At 52.6% G+C, this 12,227-nt stretch overlaps 1 protein-coding gene across 1 annotated transcript; it reads left to right on the top strand.

The window, feature by feature from the left end:
* Positions 1 to 5,280, top strand: LOC130114185 (kelch domain-containing protein 10-like). The gene is made up of 10 exons (XM_056281994.1): positions 1 to 280; positions 853 to 945; positions 1,506 to 1,727; positions 1,886 to 2,040; positions 2,161 to 2,309; positions 2,428 to 2,512; positions 2,606 to 2,672; positions 4,548 to 4,595; positions 4,682 to 4,821; positions 4,940 to 5,280. Exons 1-10 carry the CDS (start codon positions 193 to 195, stop codon positions 5,147 to 5,149), a joined length of 1,257 nt encoding a protein of 418 aa, XP_056137969.1. The 5' UTR covers positions 1 to 192; the 3' UTR covers positions 5,150 to 5,280.
* Positions 5,281 to 12,227: the final 6,947 nt, after the last annotated feature.

The raw sequence follows: 12,227 nt of genomic DNA on the forward strand, positions 1-12,227 counted from the left end.
CTCTTGAATGCGACGTCCTTGGGCCGGCCTGCTCCTATTGGCCAGAAGAGACCAGCTGTCCGTGACGTCCAAGTCGCGGACCGTGGCTGTTTTGCAGGCGTCTGAGTCCTGGATGCCTGCACACATGCCGGGGAAGCCGCCTCGGAGCGCCCGCCCCGACTTCTAGACTCGCTTTCTGCAGCCGGCATCGAAATGTCTGCCGAGGACGGAGGCAACCGTGCTGCCAATCAGCTGAACAGGTTCGAGAAACTGTCGTGGAGGCCCTCCATCCGCGACTCAGGTTTGTACACAAAACCAGGTGGTCTGCGGCTGAAGCAGCGGGCTGCGCAGGGACGCGCGGGTTCGATAGCCGGCCCGTGCAGTAGCGGGCCGGCGGCGCGCCTTTGCAGAGGCGGTCAGCTGTCCGAGGCACGGGGCCGCTGCATCGTTTCATATCGGTCGGTGGTTGCTGCTTGCCCCCCCCCCCCCCCTTCCGTGCCGGGGGGCCGAAGCTAGCGTGTTAGCGGTGGCTACGGAAGCCAGTTAAATGCCCTGCTCCTGGAGATGGTCAGCAGGTCAGCTTCACTGGCCAAGTGTGCTCATGCGTATGAGGCTTGACTGCGGCTTCCAGCGGCTTCTAGCATGGCGCACGTCACTCCAAACAAACCCAAACCTCGCTGCGAATAAAACGCAGCCCTGCCTCGTAAGTCCGAACCCGGCCGTGTCCACTGCAGCATGCCCGTGCACAGGGACGTGTCGTAAAGGTGTCTGACGTCCCCTCCCTCCCTCTCTCTCTCTGTCTGTCTGTCTGTCTGTCTGTCTGTCTGTCTGTCTGTCTGTCCCGTCCTTCCTGACGTGGTGACTGACTGGAAGGATCTAAAAAGAGAGTGCGGTGGCTTCAGGCTCGGCGTATCTTTTACCCTTCGTGCCCAAACCTGCGAATCCCTAACCGGTTTCTGAGAGAAGGTGGGTTACTGACGGCTGCATGATGCCCTCCCTGTCTACCCTCACCTGCACCTCTCACACCCCACCGCTTTGCTGACCTCCAGTGCCTCTTTTTTAAATGATCTGCCTCCCTCTTATTCACTTCTGTCTGTTTCTCGTCTGTCTTTGGTGACGAGCCAAACAGATCCACTCTTTTCCTTCTTCATAGTCACTATCCTGCCAAAACCCACATGATCCACATGATCCACATGATCCACATGATCCTCATGATCCACATGATCCAGTTCCCTATCTCTTTTTACATTGGGTCTTTGGAGAGGGGCATGGTTTAAATACTACTACTACTACTACTACTACTTTGGGCTGCTCCCGTTAGGGGGCGCCACAGCAGATCATCCGTCTCCATCTCTTCCTGTCCTCTGCATCTTCCTCTGTCACACCAGCCACCTGCATGTCCTCCCTCACCACCTCCATAAACCACCTCTTTGGCCTTCCTCTTCTCCTCTTCCCTGGCAGCTCCATATTCAGCTTTCATAGTGAATAAGAACTTAAAAGTCCTCTTGGACTCTACCATTTTTCAGGACATTGTGTACCCCCTGCCCGAAGTGGGCACCGATGTGTTGCAGACAGTGCTAACCTCTACGTTTTTGGAGGTTACAACCCAGACTTTGACGAGGCTGGGGGTTCTGAGAATGAAGACTACCCACTTTTCAGGGAGTTGTGGAGGTTTCATTTTGCCACAGCTACCTGGCAGCAGGTCCGCACAGAGGGTTACATGCCCACAGAGCTCGCCTCCATGTCAGGTACGGCTTGATGTCTTACCCTTCATTTCATTTTACCTGAATTGTTCCCAAATGGAGTTTATTGCTTGTGTGTAGATTAAAGCAAGACTTTCTAAGAGAGTTAAGTTGAATGCTTAAACATCTGGATGTAATGGCTCGATTGCATTTCTGCCTCTTAGCTGTTTTACATGGCAACAACCTGCTTGTGTTCGGTGGTACTGGAATTCCATTTGGTGAAAACAATGGGAACGACGTGCATGTTTGCAATGTCCAATACAAACGGTGGAACCTACTCAACTGCCGAGGGAAGAAACCCAACAGAATCTACGGGCAGGTCAGGGCTGTTTGGAAATGTAGACTATGTCACTGAAAACAAAGTTACTCCATCTCAGTTAATGATCTTTGCAGCTGCGTATTCCACCCCCGTGCATCTATTCTCCTTCTCCACCCACAGGCTATGGTTATCATAAATGGCTACCTTTATGTATTTGGAGGGACAACAGGCTACCTTTATAGCACAGATCTTCACAGGCTGGACCTGACCACCAGGGAGTGGATCCATCTCAAGCCCAACAACGCACCCACAGATCTGCCCGAGGAAAGGTCGGTGTACTGGGAAGTGACTAGAGCGAGTTTTTGTGGCCCTTGGAAAAGCCCACATGTATTAACCAGTTTGCTTTGAATTTTAAATGGAGTGTCATGATGTCATTAATCCACCAAGGTACAGACATGAGTTGGCTCATGACGGACAGAGAATATACATCCTGGGAGGTGGGACGTCCTGGACGTCGTATCCACTGGATAAGGTACAGGATAGCAGGCTTGTGTACATGTGCTCAATATATTTGAAGCCAAAAAGTCAAGTCACACACTGTGTTAATACCACTTGTCTTTTTCAGATTCATGCATACAACCTAGAGACTAATTACTGGGAGGAAATGATCACCAAACCTCATGAAAAAATAGGTTTGTGGCCTGACTGGGACTTGTTTTCTTTTTTCTTTTGGCAGTGTCAAATATTGGCAGTAGGCAGGCTTGTGGGTAGCAGAATGCAGTAACGGGCGTTTATGTAACCAGGATACCAAAAATGTAACTGTGTTCCAGCAAAGTTACAGGAAAAATTGAATCAGATTACAATACAATTTTTAAAAATGGGGGTTATTTTTCAGCATTAAATTTTAGAAATAATATAAAATAAAATGTTTTTCCCACAATGCCATGCAACTGCCGCTGTGGGCTATGCATCGCAAATGGTGGTCACTCACTCACTCACTCACTCACTCACTCACTCATGGACGACCTGAGAGGGACGCTTAGCAGGGACGCGTGCTTGGTAGTCTTTGATATATTAACTATGTACATTTCAGAATCACAATAATCTGTCTCTGTTTGCCCATCCTTCGATTTTCTCCGCAACTGTTCATCCGACCGACTTCACACTTGGCGGGTGCATCATGGGTCTGGATGGTTTCGTGCTTTTTATACTTTGCCACCCATCCCTTAAAATACAGAATTGTCCTGTATTTTAGAAGGAAATGATGCGTTTTTTGCTGAACCGATACGGAGTGGGATTTGTTCCGTATTCTCACAACCGGAGAAGGGAGAAATATACGCAGGCAATGCTCACCTGAAGTGGTTTACTGGAGCAGTTTTCCCGGGGTACCAGGGGCACATGGCTGCGGTCCTAAAATTATACATTTATTATTAAATCAAATATTATAATTTTTGTTGAGAAGTAAGAGCACATTGTACGATAGTACATTATGTTCATTGCATTTATTTTGTGCGTTGCTCTTGTTCACCAGTAAAGCTGAAACATTATGTAGGCTGTTTACTTCCTGGAGACGTGTTACTCTGACAGGCTACTTACTGCAGGCAGTTGTCTGGCCTACTGTATATGTCCTGTTAGGTGAACCTTCCAAGCCTGCCACATTCTGAACTAATACCACTTTGTGTGTGCATCCCTGGATCGGTCATTGAGGTAATCCAAAAGTGACTGAAATTAACCAGATTACATTACTTTAATATCGTGATACTTAAGAGTAAATTACCGAATAATTTTTTCGGCAGGTAATTTACAGCATGTAACCCTCCCGACCCTGGCAGCAGGGTAACGGTGTGTGGTGCTGAACAGAGACCGGCGTCATTATGGTCGCTCTCTCCGACTGCGTCATGTGCTGTTTGCACGTTTTACTGTTCAAGTACCATCACTATTGGACACGTGGTCCAACACGGCCCACAGTCCAACAAAGTCCATCCAGAGTCTGCACTGACTGTTTTTGTACTTGTACCTTGTTCTTTGATTTCTCTGAGTACTTTTCTAAGTACTTTTATTTCCTGCTTGTGAGTGGAGCCAGCAAAACAAGCATTTCATTATGCAGCACGGTGGCCCAGTGGTTAGCGCTGTCGCCTCACAGCAAGAAGGTCCTGGGTTCGAACCCTGGGGTTGTCCAACCTTGGGGTCATCCCAGGTCCTTTCTGTGTGGAGTGTGCATGTTCTCCCCATGTCTGCGGTGGGTTTTCTCCGGGTGCTCCGGTTTCCCCCACCATCAAAAAGACATGCATGTTAGGGTTCATACTGCTGCCTGTGCTCCTGAGCAAGGCATGGCAAGACGAACTGGAGTTGGTCCCCGGGTGCTGCACGGCGGCTGCCCACTGCTCCTAGCTACATAGCTGGGATGGGTTACATGCAGAGAGGAACTTCCCCACGGGGATCAATAAGTAGTAAAAGTAAAGTAAAAAATGGCATTGGGACAGTAAGTGTAAACTTGCTTTCATATACAACAAATAACTTGAAGAGACGTTTTTAACATTTGTGTCATACTTGTACTCTGATACCAGGATACCCTGCTGCACGCCGTTGTCACAGCTGTGTACAAGTCAAAGAGGGTAAGACGAGGCGTTGCTGTGCATGAGCAGTACGTGTCTGTGAGGTCTGTAGTTGTGTCTTCACTTGTCTTCTGTCCTTCATCTAGAAGTGTTTATATGTGGGGGTTATAACGGAGAGCACATCCTGTCTGACCTGTGGAAGATTAGCCTGCAAACGCTGCAGTGGACCAAGCTGCCCGCCGTCATGCCAGAACCGGCCTATTTCCACTGTGCTGCTGTGACTCCGGTTAGTGAAGCGTGCGTCATGGAAGCCAGCACAACACATACTCCGACTGGCCGTGATGACAACATGTGTACTGTTAGCAGTAGCAAACGGTGACCCCCTCCAACCCCCTCTCCTGCAGGCCGGTTGTATGTACGTCCACGGTGGTGTGGTCAGTATGTCCGAAAACCGCAGGACCGGCTCTCTGTTCAAGGTGTGGCTGGTCGTCCCCAGCCTGCTGGAGCTGAGCTGGGAGAAGCTCCTCAAGGCCTCCCCGCGCCTGGCCCAGCTCTCCACGCTGCAGCTGCTCAGCCTGGGCCTCACACACGCACTCGTCCAGCGCCTCAGATAGACGCCGCGTGCCCACAAGCCGAGAGAATGTAAAATGGTGCCCGGTCGAACAGACGGTCTGACCCCCACCCCACCCCCAAGCCCACTGTTGAGTAGGAGATCGTTTACAAAAGGACAAAGGTCAGAGAATAAGAAAACTAGGCCGACTGATGTGGAGGAGTCACCCGGGCCGTCTTTCCTTTAAACCAGAACTTTAGATGCCTTCTTTTTAAACATTTTATTCTCATTTAAATTCATGCATTGTTTTTTCGGGGGGGGGGGGTCAACGCCTTTTCTTTTTTTTTAAAGTTTGTCTTTGTATGTGCATGGAACATGGTAGTATATGTGAAGTTTGGGTTTTTCCTTATTCCTCAGGAGCTACGCCTGAACACGGACACCAGAGTCACAGCGATGCTTTATTTTATTCTGCCGTCACGTTGAATCTCTACTTATACCCCCCACCCCACCCCCACCCCCACCCCCCCCCCACACACACACACACACATTGTTTCAGTTAAAACCATTTATCGTCAGGCGTCCGGGTGGCACGGTGGTCTATTCCCTTGCCTACCAACACGGGGATCGCCGGTTCAAATCCCCGTGTTACCTCCGGCTTGGTCGGGCGTCCCTACAGACACAATTGGCTGTGTCTGCAGCCAGATATGGGTATGTGTCCTGGTCACTGCACTAGCGCCTCCTCTGGTCAGTCGGGGGCACCTGTTCAGGGGGAGGGGGAACTGGGGGGATAGCGTGATCCTCCCACGTGCTACGTCCCCCTGGTGAAACTCCTGACTGTCAGGGGAAAAGAAGCGGCTGGTGACTCCACATGTATGGGAGGAGGCATGTGGTAGTCTGCAGCCCTCCCCGGATCGGCAGAAGGGGGTGGAGCAGAGACCGGGACGGCTCGGAAGAGTGGGGTAATTGGACTGGTACAGTTGGGGAGAAAAGGGGGGAAACCATTAATCATTGTATGTGAAAGTACCGCATTGCGAGAGGAAATAGGGTCCCCCCCCCCCCTTTTCTCCCCAATTGTATCCGGGCAATTACCCCACTCTTCCGAGCCGTCCCATCTCTGCTCCACCCCCTCTGCTGATCCGGGGAGGGCTGCAGAAGACCACATGCCTCCTCCCATACATGTGGAGTCACCAGCCGCTTCTTTTCCCCTGACAGTGAGGAGTTTCACCAGGGGGACGTAGCGCGTGGGAGGATCACGCTATCCCCCCCAGTTCCCCCTCTCCCAATAACTGCCCCAACCAACCAGAGGAGGCGCTAGTGCAGCGACCAGGACAAATACCCACATCCGGCTTCCCACCTGCAGATACGGCCCATTGTGTCTGTAGGGACGCCTGACCAAGCCGGAGGTAACACGGGGATTTGAACCGGCGATCCCCACGTTGGTAGGCAATGAAATAGACCGCCACGCCCCCCGGACGCCCATGAAAGGAAGTAGTTGACTGTTGGAAGGTCGCTTTTTATTAACTGCTGATAGTTCTTGGAAGGCAAAGTGAATATTGCCTCTGGTGCCGTCGCCCAGAGGCAGGGGGGTATTTTCATGTGACTGCAGTTGGAGTGACGAGCCAGACGGACCTTCCCCTCCTCTGTAGGACGCTACCTGCTGCTGCTACGCCCACTGTGAACGTGTCTTACGTCAATATAGAAAAAGGTTTCGTCACAATGACATCCACCTGTTACAGAAGGAGGAAGTGAGAAACTTTAACCCCCCCCCCCCATTTCACCTTTTTAACACTTCCCCCTGTATTTAAAGTTTTTGGCTGAAAAAGATGAAACCCTGAAGTGCAGCTTTACTGTCATCTTGTGTGCTTGGAGTGGATGATGCACTCTGGGTTTTTATTACTTATTAATGTTGGGGGGGTTGGGGGGTTATATCAGGCTATTCTAGTTCTGTTGTGGGGGGGGGGTTATCTCAGGCTATTCTAGCTCTGTTGTGGGGGGGGTTATCTCAGGCTATTCTAGCTCTGTTTGGGGGGGGGGTTATCTCAGGCTATTCTAGCTCTGTTGTGGGGGGGGGTTATCTCAGGCTATTCTAGCTCTGTTTGGGGGGGGGGTTATCTCAGGCTATTCTAGCTCTGTTTGGGGGGGGGGGTTATCTCAGGCTATTCTAGCTCTGTTGGGGGGGGGGTATCTCAGGCTATTCTAGCTCTGTTGTGGGGGGGGGGGTATCTCAGGCTATTCTAGCTCTGTTTGGGGGGGGGTTATCTCAGGCTATTCTAGCTCTGTTGTGGGGGGGGTTATCTCAGGCTATTCTAGCTCTGTTGGGGGGGGGTTATCTCAGGCTATTCTAGCTCTGTTGGGGGGGGGGTATCTCAGGCTATTCTAGCTCTGTTGTGGGGGGGGGTATCTCAGGCTATTCTAGCTCTGTTGGGGGGGGGTTATCTCAGGCTACTCTAGCTCTGTTGGGGGGGGGTATCTCAGGCTATTCTAGCTCTGTTGTGGGGGGGGGGTATCTCAGGCTATTCTAGCTCTGTTGGGGGGGGTTATCTCAGGCTATTCTAGCTCTGTTGTGGGGGGGGTTATCTCAGGCTATTCTAGCTCTGTTGTGGGGGGGGTATCTCAGGCTATTCTAGCTCTGTTGTGGGGGGGGGGTATCTCAGGCTATTCTAGCTCTGTTGTGGGGGGGGTATCTCAGGCTATTCTAGCTCTGTTGTGTGGGGGGGGTTATCTCAGGCTATTCTAGCTCTGTTGTGGGGGGGGGGTTATCTCAGGCTATTCTAGCTCTGTTGTGGGGGGGGGGTATCTCAGGCTATTCTAGTTCTGTTGTGGAAAATAGTGTGACGTGCCCTCTCGTGCCCCCGGACCCCCACAATAGCTTTCAGGCTCCGATAGGTGGGGAAAAAGCAGCAAACTGAAATCATTTATAACCTTCACCAACTCTTCATCCACCCTCTTTTCAGATTCAGCACCAACTCTTCATCCACCCTCTTTTCAGATTCAGCACCAACTCTTCATCCACCCTCTTTTCAGATTCAGCACCAACTCTTCATCCACCCTCTTTTCAGATTCAGCACCAACTCTTCATCCACCCTCTTTTCAGATTCAGCACCAACTCTTCATCCACCCTCTTTTCAGATTCAGCACCAACTCTTCATCCACCCTCTTCAGATTCAGCATCAACTCTTCATCCACCCTCTTCAGATTCAGCACCAACTCTTCATCCACCCTCTTCAGATTCAGCACCCGCTCCCAGTAAATGCCAACGCTTTGACACAGCAGAACACACCTGCACACCAGCATGAGCCTTGTGTGACACGGCACCACTGTGAACTCCCTAGTGCCTCCGTCACAGTTCCTCCTCTTACCGAGCCATCCACTCTTGAGCTGTGAAATTGTACTTACACCTGTCGCTGCACGGTGTACTTATTACACCCGTCGCTCCATGGTGTACTTACACCTGTCGCTGCACGGTGTACTTATTACACCCGTCGCTCCACGGTGTACTTACACCTGTCGCTGCACGGTGTACTTATCACACCCGTCGCTGCACGGTGTACTTATTACACCTGTCGCTCCATGGTGTACTTACACCTGTCGCTGCACGGTGTACTTATCACACCCGTCGCTGCACGGTGTACTTATTACACCTGTCGCTCCACGGTGTACTTACACCTGTAGCTGCATGGTGTACTTACACCTGTCGCTGCACGGTGTACTTATCACACCCGTCGCTGCACGGTGTACTTATTACACCTGTCGCTCCACGGTGTACTTACACCTGTAGCTGCATGGTGTACTTACACCTGTCGCTGCACGGTGTACTTATCACACCCGTCGCTGCACGGTGTACTTATTACACCCGTCGCTCCATGGTGTACTTACACCCGTCGCTCCATGGTGTACTTACACCTGTCGCTCCACGGTGTACTTAGACCTGTCGCTCCATGGTGTACTTACACCTGTAGCTCCACGGTGTACTTACACCTGTTGCTGCACGGTGTACTTATTACACCCGTCGCTCCACGGTGTACTTACACCCGTCGCTCCATGGTGTACTTACACCTGTAGCTGCACGGTGTACTTATTACACCTGTCGCTCCATGGTGTACTTACACCTGTAGCTGCACGGTGTACTTACACCCGTCGTTCCACGGTGTACTTAGACCTGTCGCTCCATGGTGTACTTACACCTGTAGCTGCACGGTGTACTTACACCTGTCGCTCCACGGTGTACTTACACCTGTCGCTCCACGGTGTACTTACACCTGTAGCTGCACGGTGTACTTACACCTGTCGCTGCACGGTGTACTTACACCTGTCGCTCCACGGTGTACTTACACCTGTCGCTGCACGGTGTACTTACACCCGTCGCTCCACGGTGTACTTACACCCGTCGCTGCACGGTGTACTTACACCCGTCGCTCCACGGTGTACTTACACCCGTCGCTCCACGGTGTACTTAGACCTGTCGCTCCACGGTGTACTTACACCCGTCGCTCCACGGTGTACTTACACCTGTCGCTGCACGGTGTACTTACACCCGTCGCTCCATGGTGTACTTACACCTGTCGCTGCACGGTGTACTTACACCCGTCGCTCCATGGTGTACTTACACCTGTCGCTGCACGGTGTACTTAGACCCGTCGCTCCACGGTGTACTTACACCCGTCGCTCCACGGTGTACTTACACCTGTCGCTCCACGGTGTACTTACACCTGTCGCTGCACGGTGTACTTACACCCGTCGCTGCACGGTGTACTTACACCTGTAGCTGCACGGTGTACTTAGACCTGTCGCTCCACGGTGTACTTACACCCGTCGCTCCACGGTGTACTTACACCTGTCGCTGCACGGTGTACTTACACCTGTCGCTGCACGGTGTACTTACACCCGTCGCTCCATGGTGTACTTACACCTGTCGCTGCACGGTGTACTTAGACCCGTCGCTCCACGGTGTACTTACACCTGTAGCTGCACGGTGTACTTACACCTGTCGCTGCACGGTGTACTTACACCCGTCGCTCCACGGTGTACTTACACCCGTCGCTCCACGGTGTACTTACACCTGTAGCTGCACGGTGTACTTACACCCGTCGCTGCACGGTGTACTTACACCCGTCGCTCCACGGTGTACTTAGACCTGTCGCTCCACGGTGTACTTACACCTGTCGCTCCACGGTGTACTTACACCCGTCGCTCCACGGTGTACTTACACCTGTCGCTCCACGGTGTACTTACACCTGTCGCTGCACGGTGTACTTACACCTGTCGCTGCACGGTGTACTTACACCTGTCGCTCCACGGTGTACTTACACCTGTAGCTGCACGGTGTACTTACACCTGTCGCTCCACGGTGTACTTACACCTGTCGCTCCACGGTGTACTTACACCTGTAGCTGCACGGTGTACTTACACCTGTCGCTGCACGGTGTACTTACACCTGTCGCTCCACGGTGTACTTACACCCGTCGCTGCACGGTGTACTTACACCCGTCGCTCCACGGTGTACTTACACCTGTCGCTGCACGGTGTACTTACACCCGTCGCTCCACGGTGTACTTACACCCGTCGCTCCACGGTGTACTTACACCCGTCGCTCCACGGTGTACTTAGACCCGTCGCTCCACGGTGTACTTACACCCGTCGCTCCACGGTGTACTTACACCTGTCGCTGCACGGTGTACTTACACCCGTCGCTCCACGGTGTACTTACACCTGTCGCTGCACGGTGTACTTACACCCGTCGCTCCATGGTGTACTTACACCTGTCGCTGCACGGTGTACTTAGACCCGTCGCTCCACGGTGTACTTACACCCGTCGCTCCATGGTGTACTTACACCCGTCGCTCCACGGTGTACTTACACCTGTCGCTGCACGGTGTACTTACACCTGTAGCTGCACGGTGTACTTAGACCTGTCGCTCCACGGTGTACTTACACCCGTCGCTCCACGGTGTACTTACACCTGTCGCTGCACGGTGTACTTACACCTGTCGCTGCACGGTGTACTTACACCCGTCGCTCCATGGTGTACTTACACCTGTCGCTGCACGGTGTACTTAGACCCGTCGCTCCACGGTGTACTTACACCTGTAGCTGCACGGTGTACTTACACCTGTCGCTGCACGGTGTACTTACACCCGTCGCTCCACGGTGTACTTACACCCGTCGCTGCACGGTGTACTTACACCCGTCGCTGCACGGTGTACTTAGACCCGTCGCTCCACGGTGTACTTAGACCCGTCGCTCCACGGTGTACTTACACCTGTCGCTGCACGGTGTACTTACACCTGTCGCTGCACGGTGTACTTACACCTGTCGCTGCACGGTGTACTTACACCTGTCGCTCCACGGTGTACTTACACCTGTAGCTGCACGGTGTACTTACACCCGTCGCTGCACGGTGTACTTACACCCGTCGCTCCACGGTGTACTTAGACCCGTCGCTCCACGGTGTACTTACACCCGTCGCTCCACGGTGTACTTAGACCCGTCGCTCCACGGTGTACTTAGACCCGTCGCTCCACGGTGTACTTACACCTGTCGCTCCACGGTGTACTTACACCTGTCGCTGCACGGTGTACTTACACCTGTCGCTGCACGGTGTACTTACACCTGTCGCTCCACGGTGTACTTACACCTGTAGCTGCACGGTGTACTTACACCTGTCGCTCCACGGTGTACTTACACCTGTCGCTCCACGGTGTACTTACACCTGTAGCTGCACGGTGTACTTACACCTGTCGCTCCACGGTGTACTTACACCTGTCGCTCCACGGTGTACTTACACCTGTCGCTGCACGGTGTACTTACACCCGTCGCTCCACGGTGTACTTACACCTGTCGCTGCACGGTGTACTTACACCCGTCGCTCCACGGTGTACTTACACCCGTCGCTCCACGGTGTACTTAGACCCGTCGCTCCACGGTGTACTTACACCCGTCGCTCCACGGTGTACTTACACCTGTCGCTGCACGGTGTACTTACACCCGTCGCTCCACGGTGTACTTACACCTGTCGCTGCACGGTGTACTTACACCCGTCGCTCCATGGTGTACTTACACCTGTCGCTGCACGGTGTACTTAGACCCGTCGCTCCACGGTGTACTTACACCCGTCGCTCCATGGTGTACTTACACCCGTCGCT

This window comes from Lampris incognitus, chromosome 6 (assembly GCF_029633865.1).
Source record: "Lampris incognitus isolate fLamInc1 chromosome 6, fLamInc1.hap2, whole genome shotgun sequence".
Taxonomy (NCBI): domain Eukaryota; kingdom Metazoa; phylum Chordata; class Actinopteri; order Lampriformes; family Lampridae; genus Lampris; species Lampris incognitus.